Source organism: Phytophthora ramorum (assembly GCF_020800215.1).
Source record: "Phytophthora ramorum isolate Pr-102 chromosome Unknown Phyram_PR-102_s0003, whole genome shotgun sequence".
NCBI lineage: Eukaryota > Oomycota > Peronosporomycetes > Peronosporales > Peronosporaceae > Phytophthora > Phytophthora ramorum.
The window spans coordinates 2,900,382-2,922,070 of NW_027150649.1; the positions used below are offsets into that span (position 1 = coordinate 2,900,382).

At 56.4% G+C, this 21,689-nt stretch overlaps 14 protein-coding genes across 14 annotated transcripts; 5 read left to right on the forward strand and 9 right to left on the reverse strand.

Moving 5' to 3' along the window:
• Window positions 1-157: 157 nt before the first annotated feature.
• On the forward strand, window positions 158-728 carry KRP23_4023 (Superoxide dismutase [Cu-Zn]; the record flags this gene model as incomplete). Its single annotated transcript, XM_067888939.1, has 2 exons — window positions 158-226; window positions 330-728. 2 exons carry the CDS (start codon window positions 158-160, stop codon window positions 726-728), a joined length of 468 nt encoding a protein of 155 aa, XP_067748141.1.
• A 280-nt stretch (window positions 729-1,008) lies between these two features.
• Window positions 1,009-2,058, reverse strand: KRP23_4024 (uncharacterized protein; the record flags this gene model as incomplete). Its single annotated transcript, XM_067888940.1, has 1 exon — window positions 1,009-2,058. The coding sequence occupies one exon, from the start codon at window positions 2,056-2,058 to the stop codon at window positions 1,009-1,011; it is 1,050 nt and encodes a 349-aa protein (XP_067748142.1).
• Window positions 2,059-2,581: 523 nt separating this feature from the next.
• On the forward strand, window positions 2,582-3,388 carry KRP23_4025 (uncharacterized protein; the record flags this gene model as incomplete). The annotated part of the gene is made up of 1 exon (XM_067888941.1): window positions 2,582-3,388. One exon carries the CDS (start codon window positions 2,582-2,584, stop codon window positions 3,386-3,388), a length of 807 nt encoding a protein of 268 aa, XP_067748143.1.
• Window positions 3,389-4,511: 1,123 nt separating this feature from the next.
• KRP23_4026 (6,7-dimethyl-8-ribityllumazine synthase) lies at window positions 4,512-5,648 on the reverse strand (the record flags this gene model as incomplete). The annotated part of the gene is made up of 1 exon (XM_067888943.1): window positions 4,512-5,648. The coding sequence occupies one exon, from the start codon at window positions 5,646-5,648 to the stop codon at window positions 4,512-4,514; it is 1,137 nt and encodes a 378-aa protein (XP_067748144.1).
• Window positions 5,649-5,956: 308 nt separating this feature from the next.
• Window positions 5,957-6,595, reverse strand: KRP23_4027 (6,7-dimethyl-8-ribityllumazine synthase; the record flags this gene model as incomplete). The annotated part of the gene is made up of 1 exon (XM_067888944.1): window positions 5,957-6,595. The coding sequence occupies one exon, from the start codon at window positions 6,593-6,595 to the stop codon at window positions 5,957-5,959; it is 639 nt and encodes a 212-aa protein (XP_067748145.1).
• A 261-nt stretch (window positions 6,596-6,856) lies between these two features.
• On the reverse strand, window positions 6,857-7,694 carry KRP23_4028 (Vacuolar protein-sorting-associated protein 25; the record flags this gene model as incomplete). Its single annotated transcript, XM_067888945.1, has 5 exons — window positions 6,857-6,919; window positions 6,981-7,045; window positions 7,110-7,185; window positions 7,263-7,542; window positions 7,645-7,694. The coding sequence occupies 5 exons, from the start codon at window positions 7,692-7,694 to the stop codon at window positions 6,857-6,859; spliced, it is 534 nt and encodes a 177-aa protein (XP_067748146.1).
• A 141-nt stretch (window positions 7,695-7,835) lies between these two features.
• KRP23_4029 (bZIP transcription factor 1) lies at window positions 7,836-9,056 on the reverse strand (the record flags this gene model as incomplete). The annotated part of the gene is made up of 1 exon (XM_067888946.1): window positions 7,836-9,056. The coding sequence occupies one exon, from the start codon at window positions 9,054-9,056 to the stop codon at window positions 7,836-7,838; it is 1,221 nt and encodes a 406-aa protein (XP_067748147.1).
• A 434-nt stretch (window positions 9,057-9,490) lies between these two features.
• Window positions 9,491-10,449, reverse strand: KRP23_4030 (uncharacterized protein; the record flags this gene model as incomplete). The annotated part of the gene is made up of 4 exons (XM_067888947.1): window positions 9,491-9,523; window positions 9,592-9,789; window positions 9,849-10,032; window positions 10,163-10,449. 4 exons carry the CDS (start codon window positions 10,447-10,449, stop codon window positions 9,491-9,493), a joined length of 702 nt encoding a protein of 233 aa, XP_067748148.1.
• A 513-nt stretch (window positions 10,450-10,962) lies between these two features.
• Window positions 10,963-11,895, forward strand: KRP23_4031 (uncharacterized protein; the record flags this gene model as incomplete). Its single annotated transcript, XM_067888948.1, has 2 exons — window positions 10,963-11,054; window positions 11,142-11,895. 2 exons carry the CDS (start codon window positions 10,963-10,965, stop codon window positions 11,893-11,895), a joined length of 846 nt encoding a protein of 281 aa, XP_067748149.1.
• A 137-nt stretch (window positions 11,896-12,032) lies between these two features.
• On the reverse strand, window positions 12,033-14,258 carry KRP23_4032 (Tubby-like F-box protein 9; the record flags this gene model as incomplete). Its single annotated transcript, XM_067888949.1, has 1 exon — window positions 12,033-14,258. The coding sequence occupies one exon, from the start codon at window positions 14,256-14,258 to the stop codon at window positions 12,033-12,035; it is 2,226 nt and encodes a 741-aa protein (XP_067748150.1).
• Window positions 14,259-14,894: 636 nt separating this feature from the next.
• KRP23_4033 (ABC transporter G family member 31) lies at window positions 14,895-16,879 on the forward strand (the record flags this gene model as incomplete). The annotated part of the gene is made up of 2 exons (XM_067888950.1): window positions 14,895-16,803; window positions 16,872-16,879. 2 exons carry the CDS (start codon window positions 14,895-14,897, stop codon window positions 16,877-16,879), a joined length of 1,917 nt encoding a protein of 638 aa, XP_067748151.1.
• A 2,622-nt stretch (window positions 16,880-19,501) lies between these two features.
• On the reverse strand, window positions 19,502-19,978 carry KRP23_4034 (uncharacterized protein; the record flags this gene model as incomplete). Its single annotated transcript, XM_067888951.1, has 1 exon — window positions 19,502-19,978. One exon carries the CDS (start codon window positions 19,976-19,978, stop codon window positions 19,502-19,504), a length of 477 nt encoding a protein of 158 aa, XP_067748152.1.
• Window positions 19,979-20,346: 368 nt separating this feature from the next.
• KRP23_4035 (Zinc finger protein ZIC 4) lies at window positions 20,347-20,919 on the reverse strand (the record flags this gene model as incomplete). The annotated part of the gene is made up of 1 exon (XM_067888952.1): window positions 20,347-20,919. The coding sequence occupies one exon, from the start codon at window positions 20,917-20,919 to the stop codon at window positions 20,347-20,349; it is 573 nt and encodes a 190-aa protein (XP_067748153.1).
• Window positions 20,920-21,045: 126 nt separating this feature from the next.
• KRP23_4036 (uncharacterized protein) lies at window positions 21,046-21,684 on the forward strand (the record flags this gene model as incomplete). Its single annotated transcript, XM_067888954.1, has 1 exon — window positions 21,046-21,684. The coding sequence occupies one exon, from the start codon at window positions 21,046-21,048 to the stop codon at window positions 21,682-21,684; it is 639 nt and encodes a 212-aa protein (XP_067748154.1).
• Between the last annotated feature and the right edge of the window lie 5 nt (window positions 21,685-21,689).

The following is a 21,689-nucleotide window of genomic DNA, read 5'->3' on the forward strand; positions in this document are numbered from 1 at the left end:
GGATAATACGATGTACATACAAACATTGAGTAGATTATAGCAAACTGCAAAGAATGTTCAGTACTTACTGAAATCAAGCTGCGAGAGCGTTGCCCAGCTACTGGCCGGCAGCGCTCGCCCCATACAACAATTCGATCTTCCGGACACTCAGGACAGGATGGCTAAGGCGGTGTGCACTCTTTACGGCGATGACGCCACGGTCTACGGCACGTTGGTGATCACCCAGGTAAGCAGCCTTCTGGCTGAGTCTCTGCGCTGCCAGGCCCCGTGCTGGCCGCTCTCCAACTCGCCGTAGAAGAAACGGTATTAACGTTTTAATCTGTGGCCAGGCTCACGAGGATGCCAAGAGCGTCATTACTGGCGAGCTCAAGGGCCTGACTGCCGGCAAGCATGCGCTGCACGCCAACGTGTTCGGCGACGTGTCGCAGCCCGCGGGCGGCGCACTGGGCGGCGTGTTCAATCCGTTCGGCAAGAACCACGGCGCGCCCGAGGACGAGGAGCGCCGGGTGGGCTCCCTGGGCAACGTGGAGGTGGCCGAGGACGGTAGCGCCAAGGTGCACGTGGAAGACAAGCTGCTGAAGCTCATCGGCCCGCACTCGGTCATCGGCCGCAGCCTCGTGCTGCACGAGAACGAGGACGACCTGGGCAAGGGTGGTCACGAGCTGTCGCTGCAGAACGGCAACGCTGGCGCCATTCAGGCTTACGGCGTGGTGGGCATCTCCAGTTAGACACTCAGGGGCAGGAACAGGCTGCCGGCCTCCGTTCCGGTACGTGTGGCTGTTTCAGGTTATTAAATAGGCAACACGTGTGTGATGCAGCCTTTTTGCCTCTGGAGACTGGAGTGTTGCTTGCTGTGGAGTTGCTATTGATGTGCGCAGGTGAACAGAATAGGAGGAACACAAAGTGTTGATTCTGCTTCGAGTCTAGTGCTTCGTACTCAAGTTTTCTGCTCTACTGCTGCTGGGCCTGCAGGAGCTCCACGCATCGCTGTCTGGGCGGACAGCCTGTTCAAGCCGTGATGCTGTTGCGCTTCCCTTCGTATATCTTGGACTTGTGCTCTGGAACGGGAGAAGGAGGCGTGCTCTCGGACGTGTTGGACTGATTGTCGCCCTTGCGGCTGCTGCTCTTGCTCTTCTTCTTGTTCTGCTTGCGCTGCAGCTTCTCCACGACGATTTCGAGCTTGCGCACGTCGTGCGCCTTCTGGTTGGCCTCCAGCTTGGTGCGCGCGAGCTCCTCCTCCATGTCCTGGAACCGGCGTCCGCGCTCGCTCTCCTGGTAGTTGTGCACGTCCGTGAGTCGCTGCTCCAGCTGCTGCTTCTCGCGCGTGAGCTCCGTCATCTGCGTGCGCATGCGAGCGGCCTCTGTCGCCGCCTCCTGCAGCTGCTCCTTGCTCTCCTCCTTGAGGCGGGCGACTTCGTCCACAGGGACAAAGTCCTTGAGCTCCATCAAGACTGGAGGTGGCGCCGCCTCTTCTTCAGCTCGACGCCGTGCGGCCACCAGCTCCTGCTCCATCCTCGGCACCTCGCCCAGCAGCAGAGCCTGGAACCTCTCCGCGTACGACAACTTGATGGCCGCATCGACAGCTTCCACATCGACTTTGCCGTCCTCCAGGGCCAAGATGTCTTGCTGCTGCTGCTGGTTGTCGCCTCTCGGCTGCTGCTCGGCCAGCATCAAGATGCTCACGACGGCGTCGATGACGCGCTTGCCCATGGCGTCGTCCACCTGCTGCACGAACGGGTGGCCGAGTCTCAGGTACTGATTAAAGAGCAGCCTCACGAGCGCGGCGAGGCCCGAGCCACAGGCCAAGCTCTCCGTCATCTCGGCCACGTAGCGCGTCACACGGGACGCATGCTTGACGCTCACGTAGGACTGCACGAGCTGCTGGCCCGCGTAGGCCGCGAAGGTCTGCAGCAGGTGCAGCTCCAGGTCGGACTGGCTGGCACTGGCCACGGCCAGCGTCGAGTCCTTCTGCTGCTCGTCGCCCAGCACCATAAGCGCCGTGGAGGCTCCTCGGGAGGACGGCGGCGGCGGCACCTCGTCGGTCGGCAACGTCATCATGGCGGCAGCTTTCTTCGCTGGTTCTCAGAGTGCGGACTGTCGTCCGGGAGACATCAGTGCGCCTCTTCCGGAGGAATAGGGCGACATGAAAAAGTCGAGATGAAAAGGTGCGTCGAGTGTGTCATGGAGCAGATGCCTTTGAAATGGCTACACCCGAGAACTACCTGTCTCGTCTCATGTGGTGCCGGCGTTGAAGGGCAACTCGGTGAGCTCTTTGTTATGGATCGAGTGTTTCTTGCCCCAGGAGAGGAACGTGGCCGAGTCGGGCAGCAAGAATACACCTAGCGTAACGGAGACACGATCTCACGCCGTGGTATCAAGCCGCACGCCTTCCTTTTTCTCGAATACGCGCTGCCTGATTAACCCGCTAGCACACCATCGCATGTTACCTGTACATGGCAACGTCCCATTCCCACCGAAATAGTTACCAGCGCTTCATGTGATCAAGGTTCTCCTTCTGCCGACCACATTCCTCAACTCACCAAGCTCGGCTCAATCCCGACGACCCACTCAGCTGAGAGAGATGTTCAAGTCTTTCCTGCTCGCGATCCTCCTCACATCGGCCACTTCCTCGGCCAGGGCTATCACCTGTGATGCAGGCGAGGACCAGATGAGCGTAGAGGGCGTCGAAGGTGTTTTCTGCGTGGCTGGTGACCCGTGCATCGCCACGTTCAGCACTGGCGCTTGCCCTCCAACCCAGGATGGCCTCCCGTACGGATCGTACTGCGGCGTCGTGGCGTCCGGCGTCTACGGATGCAAGACGTACACTGAGCCTCACACGGAAGCCCCGACGACGGAGGTGCCCACCACAACCGAGGCTCCAATCCCAGAGCCGACCACAGAGGTCACAGAACCGCCGACGGCTGAGCCCCCGATGGCGGTCCCCGTCCCGCTCACTCCGTTCACCAATTGCTCAGCGGAGAGCGCCCACGTGAGTGTGCAGGGTCTGGAGAACTCGTACTGCGTCGACGAACCGATCTGCGTGCAGCAGGATTCCAGTGGCAACTGCCCCGCTCCCCAGGAAGGACTGGAGTTCGGCTCGTTCTGCGATTTTCTCAAGACGGGTGTCTACGGCTGCAAGCCGTACACCGCGGACAATGTTCCGACCAACGTGACGTATGATGCACCCTTAGACTGCACCGGCAACCCCGCGGGCGAGACCCCGGTCAGTATCGTGAGTGCCGAGAGCGACTTCTGTGCCCCGGAGCCCGTGTGCTCGGGAACCATCTTCGGCAACTGCCCCAAGATCCAGGATGGCCTGCTGCAGGACTCCTCGTGCATGACCATCGACACGGACGTCTACGGCTGCGTGTTCATGGTGAGCACCTAATCAACAAAACCTACAGCTTGACAAACTAGGTAGACAAAACCAACTGCAACAACTATGAATGATCAATGTTCACTGCATTAGCTTTGCTCAATCAAAGCAACTTCGTCATCCTGCTCAAGATTCGCAACTTCACCCCGAAACATCTTCGTGCACTTGCAGTTCGAAGACTTACTTGGAGTTGCAAACCGGACACTTGCACTCCGTGCACGGGCAATTCCCAGCAGGACAACCGCAAGCAGGACAGTTCCCAGCGGTGGCCCGCGCACCAGCTTCACTTCCGCCATAGCACGGGGTCGATTTCATAGCTTTCTGGTGCGGCCCGCAGATCGGACACCCGCACTTCGTGCACGGGCAAGCGCCAGCAGGACACTCGCACCCGGGACAGCCCCCAGTCGCGCGTTGAGCTGCAGCAATGCACCCACCACCACACACAACCACCGACGACGCAGCCAATTTGATCGGGGGCTCAATGGCTGAGGCTTTCTTGCTCCCAGTTTTACTGCTGCATATTTGGCACTCGCAGTCCTTGCACGAGCATTTGTCCGCCAGCGATCCACAAGTTCTGCAACACTCGTGGCTTTGGTGGGTCCCGGACTTCTGCTTGCTGTCTCCACTTCCAAGCACTTCCCTTTCGTCGGTCTTGCCTTCTTGATGTTCGTCGGGGGAGCCACGAGGCACACCTTCACCCAGGTCCTCCTTCAGGTTGTGCTTGACACTAGTCGTTGTTCCCACTGCCATCGTTTTGGAAAATGAGCTCCCAACGCTTTCTCCACGGTACGCCGCTCCCATATGCGACGTTAGCACGAGAATTGTCGAGAAGCTCTTGTTGCAGGTGAAAATGCTAGCTAAAATCTTTGATGAGAAGAACAAGTCAACGAACTCAAATTCCTCGACCTTTTTTTCATTGCAAGCAACCAGGTCGGTACTTACGCAACACGAAGCCTTACGCTTGTCCCAACAATGTCGCTTCTCGTTCCGGTACTCCTTCTTGATCTCTTCTCCGCGACATTGTCAACGCTGCCTTCAATACCAGCTCCTCACGGACTCGTCCAATATGCACTCCTACGTGGTGCAACACCACTGCTCCGCAAAAACCATCTCCACGTACCAATGCGTTCACAGCTTAGTGTAGCAAGCCGCACTTGCATTTCCCGTCTGGGCTGCCGCAACTAGCGCATTCGCTCGATCCGCCCTGCTTCACACCACTGCTGGGCGAACTCAACTTACCGGCAGTCACGTATTCGCTCGACGACATTGGCATCTTCGTTCCAGCCATCTCCTTGTTGCTGCTGCAGGACACGCAGTTGCAGTCCGTGCATGAGCACTTGTCAGGAGGGCAGCCGCAGCCACGGCAGGCTTGGCGCTTGGTGCTGCACGAACGGCACTTGCAGTCCTCGCAGGAGCAGTTGTCGGCTGACGACTTGCAGCTCGTACACTGTCCGCGGCTATCGCAGCACACTTTGCACTTGCATTCTTTGCACGAGCACTTCTCCGCCGACGACCCACACGTCCTGCAAGCCCCGTGAGACTTGAGCGTTTCCGATTCATGTTTCCCGGACTCGTGTTTGCTGGCCTTGTGCTTGCCGCTTTCATCACCACGGCTCGCACAACGGACGCAGCGGCATTGCTCCGCCTTCTTTGCAGACGTACAGCGCTTCAGGTGCGCCATCTCCAAAGCCGACTGGGCCCACGACACGCCGTGGCTGCACTTGTGGCCCTCACCGCCGGCACTGCACGAACGCTTCTCCGCGCAAGTATCAGCCTGCGACTCGCTATCGCAGCATAGAACGCCGAAAATCACAGGCGTCTCCGACTTCACGTTCAGCTCCATGATCCCGTGCGCAACCGCGTGGCTCATCGTCTCGCACATGTGCGTGGCGTCGTTCACAATGCAGCCGATGCAGATCACGGCGTCCGGGCGGTGGCTTACGTCCTTGCAGTGGACCAAGCGCGCAGCCGCAAACGGTATCTCGAATGCTCCGGCCACTTCCACAAGGTGCAGATCGTCGTCCGCAACGCCCTTGGCCAGCAGCTCGTCCGAGCACTCTTTCACCAGCGAGTGGACAACCTTCTCGTACCAGCGGGACGCGATGATGGCAACGCGCAGCCCGGTGCCATCGAGCTTGCCGGATTGGGCGACACCAGGCTGCTCGATCAGCACTGGACCATGCGGGGACGCAGCCTTGCCTTCTTCCTGGCTGTGGGGAGCACCTTCCGACTTTTCCGTGTGTTTCATCTTCGTCGTCGTCTTCACACCCATCGTTTTCAGGAATGAGCTGACACTCCGAGCGCGAACAAGGAAAATGGGAAGCGCCTTGGATAGCTTCAACACGGTCTCGCTGGGACGTGGTGTGATTGACTTCAACTGCCCCAAGATACCTGTCGCTGCTCACAGGAACACGAGACTCAATAGCTGTACCATGCAATTGCATCTTACCGTTAGTGTTGATATTGGGACGCGGCAGGACTTGCTTGGAACAACAGTAAACAAACCTTGACCAACAACAGAGTCGATAATTCTTCCGCACAAGCTACCACCTTGTATGCTGGCCTTGTTCGCACCTACGCTTACGGGGGCGTAGTCTCGACCTCACGGTTCTGGCACGCCATCATGATTGCCGTTTGCGCCCACTCGACACCAAAACTGCCACATTTCATTGCCAGTCCAGCGCACTGACGAGCTTGAGCAGTAGTCTTGCAGTAAAGAAGACCGTTGATCACCGGCGTCTTGGTCTCCAAGCTCGTCATCACGATCGCATTTGCCACCGCGTCGGCTACAACTCCACAAGGGAGAGACGCTCCTTCCACCATGCAGCCCACGACAATTACAGCGTCCAAAGGCTCTGGAGCGGAACAAATCAGTTGCTTGGTCGTGTAGGGGAGCTCCGTAGGCAAAGCAACCTGCGCCACGTGGAGGTTGTGGCTCTCAACGCCCTTGAGCATCAGTTCGCTGCAGCACGTCGCTACTAGCGTGTCCATCACGTCAGCATAGCCACGGGTAGAGATGACGCCGATCTGCAAACTTGACCCATCGAGTTTGGCCGTCGCCTCAACGCCGGGCTCTTCAATCAGCAGGGGCCTCGGAGCACCAGAAACTTCCTCGCTTGCCGCTTGGCCAGCTTGGTGGTGGCGATGAGGGTTACCACGGCGGTGATGTCGACGACGGCGTGAAGCCTTAGCGCTGGCCGGGTGGTTTGCTTCCTCCATTCAAGCAACAGCTCAAGCAATTTGCTTTGTGCTGCTGTTTGAGCTGCAGCGTGTACGTGTACTAACAAGAAAAAGACCGTTGGCGGTCAAGCCAACACAGCTCTTTTCCCACGAACCCATCACAGCGAGAAGACCCGCTTCACACGAGGCAGTTGGCATGAAAAACAATCCTCGTCGCTTCACATTATCATTACACGACACCCATCGTACCTCTTCTCATTTGCTGCACACAGTTCTCTATCGAAACGTCCACCTCGGTGCTTAGTCCGTGGTAAGGAACTTGACGCCGTCTTCCTCGCACGTCTCGCCGGCAATCACCGCAGCCTGCAGCAGCAATTCATGAGCCAGCCGCCTAGCAAAGCCACAAGCAACCACGGGAGCGTACCTTTCCTTCTCCCTCCAGCACTTTGAGTGCCTCTCGCAGCAGCCAGGGCTCCATCCCGTGGATATCTACCACAAAGCAGCCCGCAATGAGTTCCCCACTCCCTCTTGTACAATTTCCTCTTCAACTTACTCGTTCCCAGCGTCTCCTCTCCAGCATACAGCTCGTACACCGTAAACACATTGCCCAGCATGCCGTTCTCTTGGGCCTGAAATGAAAGCACCATATACACTCGCGTATGGTCACCACACGATGCAATCATTGCAACACAACAAGAAAACATACAAAGTCGTAGATCTCGGCCGCCCACTCGGCCGGCTTCTTCCACATAATGCGACAGCGCGTCTTGGTGTCGTCCTCCCATCGGCCGTGCCCACAGCGCACCAGGTGTTCCACCACGGCCAGACGTCCGTCCTGTGCCATGTTGCGGCTGATTTTCACGTTCTCAAAGAGCGACGAGGTGAAGGGCTGGAAGATGGGCAGGTCGTGCGCGCGGTGGTATTCGAGCACGAGCTGCTGCCACAGCACGAGCTGCTTCTCGCGCGTGGCGCGCACGGGCTGGAGCCTGCGGGGGATTCATAGTAAATTTCACATTTCCTAACGTTATTTATTTGTATATATATAGGACCCAGTATTTTTTATAGGTTGGGGCAATGCGGACACGTACGTGAAGAAGGGAGGGAAGTCGTAATACTCCGGGTACGAGAACTTGTCCATGGCGGCGAGGAAGCGGAGGCTGATGGTGATGTGGCGCAACTATTCCTTGAAATGAGATTTGTAGGTTAGAATGGGTACATTATTTATAGATGGATGTAGCTTTACCTTGAAACTAGGGTAGGATGGAAAGCACTTGCTCCTTCACATTGCCGCCTCAATCTCACCGATGGCACCGTCCTGCGCTATGAGCGCGTGCTCCAGCACAAAGGCTGCATCATCGATCGTCCCGAGCAAGTGGAGAAGCGAAGGTAGAAAGTCGACTGTAGTCTCCAATCGCACCACTCGCTTGCTCGCTTCATCCCATTCAAAGCTGAGGCGGCACGGGAGGCAAAGACGCTGGCCCAGCAGCTTCGACCTCAAAAGGGCGGTCTTGTCTTCTTGGCTCGTGTTGTACTGGCCTCCGTCGCCTCCCATCAGGTGTGGAAACACGTTTTGCATGGTCGAGCCCGAGATCGTCACATTGAGGGAGCCGGTGGCCGTAGTGAAGTCGTTGGAGATTCTAGTCATGTGTTCCAGCTGGAACTGCAGGTCGTCAAAGTAGCTCGTGCACCGTTCCCACTGCTCCACGAGCGCATCTATGCCTCGCCGCTCTCCCAGCATCACGTCGCTTGCCACGGATGTCTGCAGGAACACGAGCTGCTGCTGTGCTTCGGACTTTTGGAGCCAGGCCTCTGGACCAGGGGATACCTGGCGGCTAAGTCGAGTTCCGTTGCGAAAGAGGTGGAAGTACTCGACCACTACATACCACGCGCTCGACTTGGCGTTGGAAATGAGTCGGCTGTGTTGCATCTCCAGAATCGGGATCTCGCGCTGGAGCTGCTCTACGCTGGTCTCAGCTTCCTTCGCCTGCTCCGACTGTTTCTTCCTGTAGCGAGCCTGATTCGTACGGCACTGCTCGCGCCGGCGGGGGGTCTTGATACGAATTCGCTTGCGCTTAGGCTTTGCGGCATTTGATCCGGCGCTCCGGATTGTTTTGACGGAAGGCACCGTCCTGGATGTAGCTACCGGCTGCGGGAGTGGCTGGGTTGGAGTCGAAGAAGCAAACGGAATCACTGGAGGCTTAGCGGTCTCGTGCTGCGTCCGCGGGAGCGTTTCGTAGGTGCCGTTTGAGTCTTTGGTCGCCCGTCGAGCGAGCGATGCTTCCATCAGATAGTCGAGAGGTGTCTGCTGCGCCAGGCTTGTTGCCTTCGGCGTATTGAATGCAGCGGCTCGCGTCGGTGGGATTGGCGGCAACGCCTTGATGAACATACCGCCGCCACCGACGGTCGCTCGTGGCAGCACGTGCCCGATCACGTCGGACGTGAGAGCGTGTGTCGCGCGGCCTAGCTCGACGCGCGCGAATATGCTTGACACGCGGTCCATCGAGTTGGGTTGCTGGAAGGTCTGGGAATGACACCACGCTGCTACAGGTTATACCCGTTGGAAACTGGACGCGATGGATGATCACCACGTGACTCGTGTTTACTGCAAATACTGGGCCCTTTGTGTCCTTGGGGCATCATCGACCACAGATTTCGATTGCTCTCCGCCACGTGAGGCACTGCTCTTGGGCACGTGCTGCTCCTGGAACAGGATATCCTGCTGGCTTCGCTACCATCGCCTTGTGCAGGGCATTTTGCCGGCAAGTGCTCGCGGCTTCAGGATTTGATCCGACATGCGGTTCGGGAAACGCTGCATGTCGCACTGGCGCCGTCGGAGAACTGGAAGTGATGAACGGCGTCCGATTCTGTTCAAGCCAATTCGCCCGCAAGACATCCACAATAAATGGATGGTTGCAGGTGTCAAAATGGCTCTCTTCACTTGCTGAGTTCGTGACGAAGTATATCCATCTACAGCGTACAAAGCAGCAGTCGTGATACCAATAAAGGCGTCGACAAGCACGGAAGCAATGGCGTACCACCCCAACTTCGTTCTTGGCAGCAACCGCAATCTGCACTGAAAGATCAGCGACTTCCTTTTTGTGCATCTTCAGCTCGGCACGAAGCGACTCGACCGACTGCTGCTCGTACACCACCAGCTCTGCTTCAATCTCCTTCAAGCGAGCCAGCTCCGCTTCGAGTTCCTTGATCTGCAGCTTTTGTTGGCGGGCCTTTGTCTGCACGGCAAACATCAATTTTGGCAGTGGTGCATACCAGAACGTGTCACTCAACGAACCTTTTGGCGTTTGCGATTGCCGAGTATCGCTGCTCTGCCTGACAGTTTGAGGCGAAGTTCGTCAAACTCGACGGCATTGAGAGTTTTCCCGTGGCGACCGGACTTCTTGCTTGACGACAGACGTTGTGACTTCTCACGTGGAGCAATCACTTCTCCAGCAAGCTCTTGAATAGACGAGCTCAGCCTACAGAATGCAGTACACGCCGACATGAACCCGATAAATAGCGTTACAGTTCGGGATTCATCTAGTCAAAGAGCGTCATATCGAAAACGAGGCACGCAACACCATTATAAAGGGAATGAGGGTTGCATACATTGAGTCTGGCATCCCATGAGCGAGATGTGCATCCTCTTCCTGCTTCTGCTCTGCTGTTTTTTCCTCTGTGTCAACCTCCATACCTTCATTGTCCAACGTACTCGTCATCTCGTCGTCCGCTTGGTTCCTTTCAACGCCAGAGCTGCCAGCAGATATGGAGTTGTTGGCAGTCTTACTGGCAGTAGTCGAGATAGGGAGGCTCGTCGACTGCACCTGTCCGATCTCGGGCATCTCCACCAAGTCATCAACACTAAGTTCCAAGTCGTTATTTTCCAGCGGAAGCATAGCAATTGCCCTTGAGTAATAAACAGCAACTGAGCTGGGAAAATCTGTGCAGCGATGGCGACGGTAGGATCTGGGACCGAAGCGCTTCCTCTTCGCATTAAGCTCGCTGTCGCACATTTTCGCATGACTAAACGGATGGTCTCCAATGGCAAACATAGGAAAACTACAAATGGACCAAACGTGCCTAGTGCTGTAAGGGTGGTGAATAGCTTGGTGCAATCGTGGCAAATGCAATTAATCTGGCTCACGGCCATCAACTTGCCGACTTGCAACAAGTGAAATGTGATTTGATGCCGTGCTTTGAAAGACAAATTCGAGAACGATAAAGCCGCCGAAGGAGTACAGTATTGAGACTTACCATAGATATACAATGAGCGAGAGAATGCATGGCTACAGCAGTGACTTTGACATAGCCATAGGAATATTCGCTGCCTGTATTACTGCCTCCATAGTAATATGGAACACAAGTTTGTATCCCTCTTTTGAGTGACCCAATATTATTTGTGGTCGACAATGACGTCCCGCGGTCGGCGCGCCGTGCTGTCGCTCACGACACGCTTCTGTCTGCCGCACGAAGGAATGGCGACGCTGGACTACCTCAGCAGGTACTCCACCGTCTTGCGCACGCAACGCATCCGTTCCACCGCCCACTCTAACCCTGTCAAACCCGTCTATTAAAACGACATCTCCAGCGGCTCGGCGGTCTTGTTACGGACCTCCCAGAGCCCCTCACTGGCCGTCATCACGTGCCAGCACGTGGCGTGTCCCTGGTTGTACCCGCGCTACTTCGAATCCACGTGGAGCTGGCTGCAGTTCGTGAACGAGGACTTTGTGCGCCACTCACTCCAGCTGCTGGCCGTGGACGCCGCTAATTGCAGACCTCAGGTGCTGCTGGAGCTGCCGCTGGCTCGACAGGTGCAGACCCACGATAGCCGCGACCTGGCGCTGCTGACGCTGGCGGATTCCGACGCTGTGGGGCGCTGGGAAGCTGCCGAAAAGGAGTTCGGAGTGCAGACTTTGGCTTTCCAGAACGAGCCCTGTGGACCCGGCGACGATCTCATCTTCTCAGGCCACAGACAATTGAATGAGGACGACCAGGAGGAAGGCTACCAACTGCCCAAGACAGTGGACGGACACTTTGTGGGACGCAGCACCAGCGGACAGGAGTTTGCCTGGACTGCAGAGCTCCTGGAGGAGGGGATGTGTGGAGGAGCCGTAGTGGACGCGGCATCCAACGCGTGTGTGGGCATTGTGGAGGGTATCGTTCCTACTGCAGTGGAGGATGTGGAGCCTGCAGTGCACGACAGAGAGGCACATGCGGCCTGGCACATGCGGCAGGCGCTTGCTGGCCATGTGGCCTTCGTCCCGTCGAGTGACGTGAGGAAGTTTATTGACGAACCAGGAAACTTACTGCTCACAGGCATGGAACTGCCGCCTCATATGTGAGTCGTACACTGGAGCAGTGGGTGGGTCATGGTTCACTAGAGTAGATAAAGGCTCAAACTACCATCAAACGGTTTGAACTCACGAAAGCAAACAGATGAGTTGAGTGCGAGTGGTGCCCCTTATGCTAACGATTGTGTCTACGTGACAGCTCTCTTGTTGGCGAAGGCAGAGCAGGCGACCGCGAGCGCCTGGATGGGGGCGAGGGGCGCTGCGTAGTCCAGCGTGAAGCGTGTTTTGGAGACCTTACCGAAGCGCAGCGCCATGATTTCCTCCTCGTCGCCATTATCGTCGGTATCATTCCCAACCAGCAGGAAGTTCTTCTTCGAGGCTACCTTCACGCGGCCATGGAAGTTCAGTGTCCAAGCACCCAGCTCCTCATTCCATGAAGGCTGCTTGGTCTCGAAAACGAGCAAGTCTTTTGAATGCTCTTCCTGCTCGACGGCTCCGTACGGAATTTGCCCCATCGAGGCGGTGCGCTCGCCCCTCAACCGAGCCTGCTTGACACGCATGGAACGCGCATAGCCTTCAGCGTCATCGTCGTCCAGCCAGCTCAGAGCTCCGTCCGTCGCCAACTCCAAGCGCTGATCAAGGTCGTCCAGCGTAAAGCTTCTCAGGCGCTCAGCGATCGACATACTGCGCGACTGCTGCTGGCGGGTGAATCGATCGGATAGACTTGCTCTACGTCCCAGTCGAGTACGGTGAGTGTTGAAAATGGCGCCGTCGCTACCCATTCCGGAAGGCTGCTGACGTAGGCCGATGGGCCTGCCGGAACTTTTCGTAGCCTCCAGATCGTCCTCGCCTTCTTCGATCTCGACGGGCTTGGATACCACACACTTTAGAGAATTGGGAACGCGACCAAGAACGTTGGCGGTGTACACCAAGAATGCGAGTTCGTTGTCGTGCTGCTGGGTGGAGCCTGTGTGGTGGTCGAACAGAGTGAACTCAGTGCCCAGAAAGCTTGGTTCTAAGCGCCCAAGATATACAGCAGAATCCTCGCTTTGCGGGAGCTCACGCATCGCGCGCAAGTGGGAGTCTCGCAGCGTGTGGAAAATAAACGGCCCAGAGCCGTCACTAGCGCAGGATGCAGCGAGCAGAAACTCCCCCGTCTCCTCCTGATGGAAGTTCAAGGCAGTGACAAATTCGCCTCGCAGCCGCTCAATGCACCCGAGAACTAACTCATGCGGGTTACCACCTTCGGCGGCAGGAGGGGGTCTGTAGAACCGCTGTTTGTGCTGATGGATAAAAGCGCGAGCCAGGACGACGTCTTTGTCGTTCGCGTAAATGCTCAAGTCGCCAGCAGCTTCAAGGGACTTGAAGTGAAGCGTGTGCCGCGATTTACCAGCCAGCCGCAGAGCCTCAAGTGTTTCCTGGAAGTTCATCTGGAGACACGATTCGCCATTGATGGCAGTGAGGACATCGCCAACATGAATGAGGCCACAGCGCTTGGCTGGACCTTCATCGCCTGCAGAATTGATAGCCCGAAAGCCTTTCACGACAGCCTGGCGTCCGTACCAGTCTGTCTCGAGGTCCAGTCCAACAGGGCCGTGGTCAAAAGTGACGTCATACGAATCGTAGTTTCGCTTCGGCATTGGTTTGGGGCTGAATGTGGGCGCATTGCGTGGTGATGAGGTTCCAAGCGAAAGAAGTCGGTCTAGCAGCGTCGCTGCAAAGCCTTTGCTCTCTCCACTTCTGGTGTTTGGCAATGGCTGACGAGTTAATGCAGTTGACACAGCGTGGGTGGGCGTATTGTTCCTCAGCATCATAGACGGCGAGCTGACGCCCCAACTTGGACCAGAGCGATCACAATTGAGGCCAACGTGGTCGTTCCTAAGCATCGGCTCGGAGTTGTTACTATCGGAGTCATTGTCGCTGTCCGATCCGCTTCCTTGATTAGGAAGTTGCACTGCTGGGGGAGATGTACGTTTGTTTGGAGAGCTGCGTTTTCCGTTGAGCTGGGGTTTCATTTCCTCTCGCGAAGAGAACGTGACGAAGTCGCCCCAGTCGTCGTCCGAGTGATCTACAGCGACTACCTTGAGTGATGTGGCGGCTACAGCTGACGCTGTCGCTCCTTCGGCATTGTCAAGATAGCTGCAAGCCGTAGGAGTCAACAGCGAGTTTCCGAGCCACGGGTCTGCCGCACGGGCCAGATTCAGTGCCGAAAACGGGTCCAATTCACTGACGGCTTGTGCGGACAACGACCTTGGGTTCGTCGGTCGACTGGGCGAAGACGGTCGTTTTTCCTCCTGCTTATCGCTGGGTTTGGTGTGAGACGGCGATTCTGGATTCGCCTCCAGCTTGGACGGCATGTCTGCTCCGACTTGCTCATGGTACTGCTGGAACGAGTCGAGCGTGAAGAACGACATGGCCGAACGGTGAAAAGCTGCGAAGCCTGACCAAGTTCGTTCTGACGACTGCTAGTGCGAGCAAGGAGCGCAGGAAGACTGAAACGTGAGTGTGGCCCAAACTTGGGCAGCGGTTTTTGGTGAGGCCTCGTCCTATTTGCGGCGAGAAACTTCCGATTCAAAATGCCAAGCTCAGTGCTGCTGGACGTACAGTGATTCACTACGACTGGATTGAGCATACTGCTAGTATACCTAGCGGTGGCATCGATCACACCTTGTATACTTAGGTGTAGTTCTCGGGTTATCTCTTTCCAAGTTGACGCAACTGCTGCCGCAACCAGTCGTCGCTGATGACTTGACAGTCGGCACCGCACTTCAAGGATACCATTAAGCGCCGTTGCAGTGCGACCTGCACGACCTAAGCAACACCATCGCCCTACTTCCTTGCCGCCACGCTCGAGGCCTCCACTACAGAACCGTCCACACCTCCACTCGAGCGCCTCATTCAAGTCCCGATCCTCCAGCAAACGATCTTCCTGCAAAGTCGATGTAGCCATCTCGCCGTGGAACGTCAGTACCCATCCCCAACTTCGAGTTGCGTTTGCCAGTCGTCACTTTCAGATTCGCCTTGTGCCGCCCACACGTGTCCAGTCTCCAATGGCCTCGACCCCGAAAGCCTCCACTCCGCCCTCTCTGCTGGATCACGCGCCTGCTGCCTTGCATGGCTTGGTGGCTTCACGTCTGGAGCGCGCCCTGGGTCGCGCTTTACCGCATATGGAGGTCCGCTTCCAGCACCTCTCGGTCACGGCCGACGTCCCTGTGATCGAGGAGACCAGCGGCCTCCCCACGCTTTGGAACGCGGTGCGCCTCGCAGTCGCGGGTGTGGGGCGCAAGAAGCGCGTGGTGCACAAGGAGATCCTCAAGGACGTGACCGGCAGCTTCCGAGCCGGCTCCATGACGCTTGTGCTGGGTCAGCCTGGCTCGGGTAAGTCGGCGCTCATGAAGGTGCTCAGTGGGCGCTTCCCACTGGCCAAGAACGTGGCAATCAACGGGGAAGTCACGTACAATGGCCAGCAGCAGGAGGAGGTCAAGGACCGACTGCCACAGTTCGTGGCGTACGTCACCCAGAGAGACAAACATTTTGCCGTCTTGACAGTGAGAGAGACGCTCGAGTTCGCCCACAAATTCTGTGGCGGAGAGTTGAGTCGACGAGGCGAGGAGCTGCTGACTCACGGGACGGAGGAGGAGAATGCTCAGGCTCTAGAAGCTGCTAGGGAGCTGTTTGACCAGTATCCAGACATTGTCATTCAGCAGTTAGGACTGCAGGATTGTCAGCATACGATCGTCGGAGATGCACTGATGAGAGGCATCTCCGGCGGAGAGAAGAAGCGGGTCACGACTGGGGAGATGGAGTTCGGCATGAAGTACGTGACGCTCATGGACGAGGTCAGCACGGGGCTCGACAGCGCCGCGACCTTCGACATCATCAGCACGCAGCGCAGTGTGGCGCGCAAGTTCAACAAGACGGTGGTCATTGCGCTGCTGCAGCCGGCGCCGGAGGTCGTGGCGCTGTTTGACGACATTTTGATCCTCAACGCTGGAGAGGTCACGTATCATGGCCCGATGGAGGAGGTGCTGTCGTACTTTGCAGGTTTGGGCTTCGAGTGTCCGCCTGGACGAGATGTGGCGGACTTTCTCATGGATCTTGGAACCAAACAGCAGTATCAGTACCAAGTGGAGTTACCGATCCGCAGCTTTGTGCACCCGAGAGAGCCGAGCGAGTTCGCTCGCGCCTTCCGAGAGTCGCCTATTTACCAAGCTACACTTCGCAAGCTACAGGAGCCTCTGCAGCCGACGTTATTGGAACACGTCGATCAGCACATGAATCCCATGCCTAAGTTTCACCAGTCCTTCTGGCAGAATACCAGGACGCTGCTACACCGTCAGATAATCATCACGGTGCGCAACAAGCCCTATATTATCGGGCGCGGACTCATGATCACAGTGATGGGGCTGCTGTATGCCACGTCGTTCTACCAGTTCGACCCCACGGAGATCCAGGTTGTCATTGGGATTATCTTTGCGGCCTCGCTCTTCCTGTCACTGGGTCAGGCATCGCAACTGCCGACGTTTATTGCGGCGCGTGACATTTTCTACAAGCAGCGAGGCGCCAACTTTTTCCGTACGTCATCGTACGTGCTGGCCAACTCTGTGAGCCAGCTGCCATTGTGCGTAGCTGAGACTCTCATCTTTGGCACACTCGTGTACTGGATGTGCGGCTTCGTATCCCACGCCAGCGAGTTCTTCCTGTTCCTGCTCGTACTTTTCCTGACGAACGTGAGCCTGGGGTCGTTCTACTTCTCGCTCACGGCAGTAGCCCAAGACATCAACATCGCCACGCCGATTTCTATGGCCGCGACTCTCATTTTCATCATTTTCGCCGGCTTTGTCATCACGGAAAGTCAAATCCCGGATTACTTCATTTGGCTTTACTGGATCACTCCGGTTTCCTGGACGCTGCGCGCTCTTGCTGTGATCGAGTACCGGTCGGCGGATTTGGATGTGTGTGAATATAGAGACATCAACTACTGCAGCGAGTTTGGCGGGCTTCGCATGGGCGAGTACTATCTCCAGCTATTTGACTTCAAGACGGAGAGGATCTGGATTTTATACTGCGTGATTTACATGGTGGCGTTTTATGCTGCCTGCATGGCTCTGGGGTACTTCTCGCTGGAGTATCTCCGCTATGAGGCACCCGAAAATGTGGCGGTGTCAGATAACCTGCTTGAAAAGGAGGAGGTGAAAAGTGTGAACGAGAGCTTTGAATCCGCGTACACGCTTGCAACTACACCGAAATCAATATCTAAACCAGGAGGTGAAACAGTTCTAGACGTGGCCCCAGTCCCAACGTCCTTTACTCCAGTAACACTGGCGTTCAGAGATTTGTACTATTCTGTTCCAAAGCCTTCGAGTCCGAAGGAGTCGATTGAACTCCTTAAGGGCATCAGTGGATATGCACTTCCTGGACGAATGACAGCGTTGATGGGTGCATCTGGAGCCGGCAAGACGACGTTGATGGACGTCATTGCGAATCGGAAAACTGGGGGGTTCATTTCTGGTCAAATCTTGTTGAACGGATATGAAGCGAACGACTTGGCCATTCGACGGTGCACGGGGTACTGTGAGCAACTGGATATGCATTCGGAGGCCTCAACAATTCGAGAAGCACTCACCTTCAGCGCGTTCCTGAGACAGGATAGTGGAGTGCCAGATAGCGCCAAGCACGACTCCGTGAAGGAGTGCCTCACGTTACTCGATATGTGGGACATCGCGGACCAGATCATCCGCGGCAGCTCAACCGAGCAAATGAAGCGTCTGACTATCGGCGTGGAGTTGGCAGCCCAGCCAAGTGTACTGTTCCTAGATGAGCCAACGAGTGGACTGGACGCTCGGTCAGCCAAGCTCATCATGGACGGCGTGCGCAAAGTGGCGAACTCGGGGCGCACCGTCATATGTACAATTCACCAGCCGTCGATGGAGGTGTTTTTCGTGTTTGATAGTTTGTTGCTACTCAAGCGCGGTGGCGAGACCGTGTTCTTCGGTGATTTGGGTCCTAACTGTCAGCGCCTTGTCGACTACTTTGAAGAACTACCAGGATTGACTCCATTGCCGCCACGGTACAATCCAGCCACGTGGATGCTTGAGTGCATTGGCGCTGGCGTGCTGAATGATGTGCCTACAGACATGGATTTTGTGGCAACGTTCAACGCCAGTGCTCACCGAAGTCAGCTGGATGATATGCTAAATCGTGAGGGTGTCGGTGTCCCGTCAGACGGAGCCCCAGAAATGCTGTTCACGAAGAAGCGAGCTGCATCGTCCTTCATTCAGTTCATCTTCCTCACAAGGCGTTTCTTTGACATGTATTGGCGGTCACCAACTTACAACCTCACTCGCGTGGGCATGGCAGTGTTTCTGGCGTTGCTGTTCGGCGTCACATTCCGTGAAGCGGACTACAAGTCGTACCAAGGCCTTAATTCAGGAATGGGGATGATTTTCATGGCGACTCTGTTCAATGGCATGATCTCGTTCCAGTGTGTTTTGTCCGTGTCATCGGCGGATCGCTCAGCTTTCTATCGTGAGCGAGCGGCGCAGACCTACAATGCCTTCTGGTATTTCGTCGGCTCGTCGATTGTGGAGATCCCGTACGTCTTTTGCAGCGCGTTCGTGTTCACAGCAATTTTCTTCCCGATGGTGCAATTCACAGGCTTCGGTGCCTTTTTACTGTACTGGGTGAACACCTCGTTCCTCATCCTCATGCTCACGTACATGGGGCAGATGTTCGTGTACGCACTCCCCAGCGAAGAGGTCGCAGCGATCGTGGGGGTGCTCATAAATTCGATTTTCTTTTTGTTCATGGGATTCTCCCCTCCGGCCAATCTCATTCCGTCGGGCTATCACTGGTTATACACGATCACGCCGATGCGCTTCTCGCTGGCCATCCTCGGCGCGCTCGTGTTCGCTGATTGTCCAGATGAACCCGTGTACGACGAAACGACCAAGTCGTGGAGTGGCGTCGGGTCTGAGCTTGGTTGCCAACCGCTGGAGAATGCCCCGGTGACAACAGGAGCTGTCACTGTCAAGCAGTTCACGGAAGATGTATTTGGCATGAAGCACGATGAGATCTGGACCAACTTTTTTGTCGTGCTGGGCTGCATTGTGTTGTTCCGGATCCTTGCTCTGCTGGCTCTACGCTTTGTCAACAGCCAAAAGCGCTAGTCGGCGCCGTATACAACGAAATGTTGCACCTCGGGAAAACCTACTACTGAAGTACTTCTTCAAAAGCCCCCGCGAGTGCGGCCGTATTGGAAAATAGTATTGGCGACAAAACACAGGATATTCCTTCGCTGTTGTTATTGCAACTTATCACTCGGGGCTCCCGTCGAACGGCAGACACAAATTCGTTGCGAAATGCTACCCACTGCCGTAATGTTGAACGAAAAGATATCCAGCCCGGACGATGGCCTCACAGTCAACACGTTGCTGCAAGCTACTCGCATCAAATAGTGATATTTGGCGACCGTCAGCGAACCGTTCAACCTTGACACGGGCATGTCACTGCCACACTTCTGCTGGCAGTTAGCTAATCGAAGCAAACGTGCTAGGCTATCGAGTTGGGGTAGACGAGAATCATTCAAGAAAAGGTAGAATTATAGATCGATAGCCTATGGTAAGCAACGAAGTAGTGGGCATCGTCCAGCCATGTCTTACACGGGTGGCAGTACGCAGCCGTAGACGCCCGTCTCGATGACAACACACACAGATCCGTTGGGAAGTCCGTCTTGAGCACCAGGGCAGTTGCCTGCGATGGTCCCTGAGCACACGGGGCTGGCCGAGCAGAACGTGCCATCGCCGTCTTCGACGCTGACTGGGAATTCACCAGCGATGTTGCCCGTGCAGTTCAGCGGTGCGTCGTACTCCGCGCTCGACGGCGCGTTCCAGTCCGAGTACGGCTTGCACCCATAGACGCCGGTCTCCAGCAGGTCGCAGTACGAGCCGAACTCGAGTCCTTCCTGTACGTCCGGGCAAAGGCCCAACGCGTTGGCTGCGGAACAGCTCTCGCCGTTGACGCAGAAGTAGCCATCGATGCCCTGGACGCTGATTTCCTCTTGGCCATCAGTGCAGGCGGCGTAGGTCGAGGAAACAGCGATGGCTGCAAATGCAAAGGCGACGGGCTTGAACATCGTTGTTGGTAGTAGTGATGAGAGAGGAGAGCTGCACTTGGAAAGTTGGAAAGTGGTCAAAACAGAGAGAGCTGCACCTCCCTCAGCTACTTTTGCACGGAATTTGCTCGGCTTAGCGTTCCTCTTGCAACAATAGCGTTTGCGATGCAGCAATGAAGAGCTGGTTTGCACCGGCAACGGAACCAATTGAGCTTGCTTGCCTAGTGACACCAAAGTCCTGAAACACCGGCAAAGTATTCCTGGTGACGTCGTTGCTCGAACACTCCGTCTATTGTGAGCGATGGACAGTGGGGGGTATGAAGTCTCTACGTTAGTGCTCGTGTGCTCTGCACCGAAAGACTCACAAACACTTGTCTGCCCCGCATCAATTAGAAGCAGTAGATGACCTCCTCCCCCTCGTCCACCGTCGGCTGCGTCGCAGAAGAAGAAGCAGCGGAGGAGGACGCAGTGGTTGGCTGTGTTGCAGGCGTTGGATCCTCCAGTAGTAGGCGGTGCACCACCCCCATGTGCATCCTCAAACTGTAAAACTTGATGTACTTCTTGCCGCAGTCGGGCACGGGGCACGTGTGGGTCGTCCCAAGCTGCTGGTGCTGGCTCTTGTAGTGGCGCGTGCGTTGTCTCTTCTCGGCGAACGTCTTGCCGCAGCCTGGCTCGGGGCACTCGAGTCTTTCCACCTCTTCGTGCCCCGTCCGCTTGTGATTTTTGAAGCCCAACCTGGTCCTGAAGACGCGGCCGCAGCCCTCGATAGGGCACGCGAAGTCCTCGTCCGTGTGCATGCGCAAGTGCATCTGGCGCGTGTACCTGCGGGCGAAGCGGCGGCCGCACACGAAGCAGGCGAAGTGCTTCTCCTTCTTCGTCGGCTTCTCTTCCCTCTCGTTGTTCAAGTAGCGCACGTCGAACAGCGTCACCGTGTTGGGCACGAACGCCGCAATCTCGCGCATATTGGCGCAGTTGGTACGTGACTGGCAGGCGCTTTGACAACTGAAATGGCTACAAAAAATAAAATAAAATAAAATAGGGTGGTCCACTTCTGTAAGTCGATCCATCATCAGATCTGATCTTTGGACATGGACACCTTCTTGACCGCCGCGCGCGAGTGGCAGTCGCTGCTGCGCGACGTGGGGGAGGCTTTCGTGGCGCAGCATCTGGACGCTTCGATGCAGGTGGCAGTCGCTCTCCACTGTGCGAAGGAGGGCGACGCAGAGCGCGTGGCTGCAGCCGTAACTAGCGCCGAGCGAAGAGACTTTTTGGCTCTATCTGCTGTGTTGCGACGGCTGCTGGAGCCGGCAGCACGTGAGCACATGACGTTTCTGCTGCCTGTAGTGGCGAGTGACAAGGCCACGCTGCTGATGAAGCGTCAGACGCTGGTCCAGAGTCTCCCCGAGGCTTTTGAGCTGAGATTCCGACAACTTCTGGAGAGCCACTGGGGCGAGTTGACACAGACGCAGAGCGCGACCTTCTCGCTGCCCAGAGTGCGGCAATTGGACTGGAGAGTTATTAGGGAGGGGGAGGACAAACGCCTTCTGCTAAGGCTGCAGACATCGGACGGACAGACGCGGACCATTTACGTGCCGGGTCGGCAGTTCCACGAGCTGCGCCATAGCGTGGCCTCAGTGCTGCAGGAGATGAGCCAGGTGGAGGCCCATCCGATGATGCGGCTCGCCTACATGGAGCAACGCAGTCACGTGACAAGTGACGCACCGTGAGGAGT